The sequence below is a fragment of the Pinus tabuliformis genome, chromosome 4_1, assembly GCF_031772625.1.
Source record: "Pinus tabuliformis cultivar Carrire ecotype Pingquan chromosome 4_1, CPIR1, whole genome shotgun sequence".
Taxonomy (NCBI): Eukaryota; Viridiplantae; Streptophyta; class Pinopsida; order Pinales; family Pinaceae; genus Pinus; species Pinus tabuliformis.
The window spans coordinates 174,360,500-174,362,672 of NC_142303.1; the positions used below are offsets into that span (position 1 = coordinate 174,360,500).

Here is a 2,173-nt window from a genome sequence, read left to right on the forward strand (position 1 = left end):
GATTTGCAGACGACCATTGGACATGAGGATTTGGAGCAACCGGGTAAGTCACCTATTTATTCTCTGTCCACTCCTCCTTCATGTATGACTTTGGGCATATCTTCTCATTTTTCTGCATCTGCATCCAGCATTTCATTATTTCCTTCTACTTCACTTGCGCCCCCTCCCCTGTATAATCACTTGCATTCCTCTCTCTCGTGCACCATTCCACAGCCCTCACCGGTGGCTCCTCCATCCAGAATCACTTCGTCATTGGCCTCCCCTTCACGAATCTCATCTCCATCTCCGCCCCGCTATTCCCTCCGGCCCCGCTCAAAAGACCGAGGACCTGATGCTGTTGGACTTGATCTTAGTCAAGCTCCATCTCACAAGTCCTCCAGGGGCAGACCCTCCCGTATATCCAAGGCTAGACACACTGCTGATTCAGAGGTCGCCCTGGGGCGACAGCAAACCATCATTCGGGCCCTTAGAGCAAGGAATGGCCCTGCTCCCATTCCCTAATGAAATTTTTATCATTCAACTGTCGGGGGTTTGCTAGTTCAGCCAAAAAACTAGCCCTTAGGAGACTTCTCCTAACTTCTCAGATGGACTTCATTTTTCTACAAGAGACTCTCTGTCCTGCTGATCCCCTCATTCGCACTCTCTCTGGCTGGCTTCCTTCCTGGACCTTCCATGCTTTGGATGCGTCCGGAAGATCAGGGGGAATGGCCATTGGGGTCAATAACAAGATTGTGGAGATCAAGAACACCTTTGGGGGGAGAGGGTTTATTGGACTAGACATCTGTACTCATACAGCTGTTAATGACATAAGGATTATCAATGTATATGGTCCCTGTTCTGACCGAGCAAATTATTGGAGCAACCTTCTTACATCGGAGCTGTTTCAGGCAGACAATATTATACTTGGAGGGGATCTTAACTTCTCTATTGGTTTCAGTGAATCATGGGGACACTCTGCTCAGATCGACTCTCTCTCTGATTCTATTTCCAGCTTACTGGAGGACCATCACTGGGTCGACATCCCGTCTGCTAAGCTCCAATACACATGGACCAATAACAGGAGTGGTGACCAGAGCCTTGCTAGACGGCTAGATAGATTCCTTATTAAGGAAGCCCTGGTCAATGAACTCCCCAGAGTCCGTCAATGGGTTGGCACAGGGGGCATCTCCGATCACCGACCAATCTTCTTGGAAGCTGAAGATATTGCCCATAAAATTAAGAGCCCCTATAAGTTCAATGCAGCTTGGCTACAAGATCCCTCATTTATCCTACTGGTGCATAACTATTGGCGAACCAACGCAATCAGAGAAGATGAGGATATCTCAGTGGGTTTTGTGAGGAAACTCAAGGAACTTAAGCAGATCACCAAGAACTGGGCTCACCATAAGCGCATTCAGGATAATTTAATTCTAAAGGAAGCTGAAAAGGTCATTGCTGATTTTGAGGATTCCTCTGATGGGACTTTCCCCTCCGCGGTTAGTAAGGAGAATTACACCGCCCTGATTGCCAAACGTACTCAAATTCTGAAAGAAAGAGAAGAAGGATGGAGGCTCAGAAGCAGAGCTATATGGCTCACTGAAGGAGATGCAAACACCAAATTTTATCATAAGTTTGCAAATGGACGTAAAGTCATTAATACTATCTGGGAACTAAAGAATGCACAGGGGGACTCTGTCACTTCACAACGGAACCTGACCAGATTAGCCACTGATCATTTTAGAGGCATCTATAAAGCACCTGTACAAGCAAATATCATGGAAATTATGAGAGTGGCCGAACTCTTTCCCAGATACATCGAGTAGGAAGATGCGGACGAACTGCAGAAGGAAGTGACGATGGCAGAATTAGAAGCTACATTGAAATGGTTCAAGAAAGACAAGAGTCCTGGACCTGATGGATGGACCATAGAATTCTATCTTGCATTCTTTGATCTATTAGGCCATGACCTCCTGAATGTAGTTGAAGATAGCAGGAAAAGAGGTCGAATCTCCTCTGCCATTAAATCTACATTCATAGCTCTTATACCCAAGTCTAACGCCCCCTGCACTTTTGATGATTTCCGGCCTATATCACTATGCAATTGCCTATACAAGATCATTGCTAAAACCATTGCCAACCGGCTCAAGCCTATCCTTTCTCAGCACATTTCAGCAGAACAATTTGCATTCCTACA

General features: G+C 46.1%; 1 protein-coding gene across 1 annotated transcript; it reads left to right on the plus strand.

Annotated features, from left to right (window-relative positions):
- The first annotated feature begins 704 nt into the window (after window positions 1–704).
- On the plus strand, window positions 705–1,802 carry LOC149174749 (uncharacterized). Its single transcript, XM_089420952.1, has one exon. The coding sequence runs from the start codon at window positions 705–707 to the stop codon at window positions 1,800–1,802; it is 1,098 nt and encodes a 365-aa protein (XP_089277078.1).
- The last annotated feature ends 371 nt before the right edge of the window (window positions 1,803–2,173 follow it).

What these genes read in the sequence shown, in the direction of transcription:
- LOC149174749 (XM_089420952.1), top strand. Translation starts at nt 705, where the DNA reads ATGGCCATTGGGGTCAATAACAAGATTGTGGAGATCAAGAACACCTTT.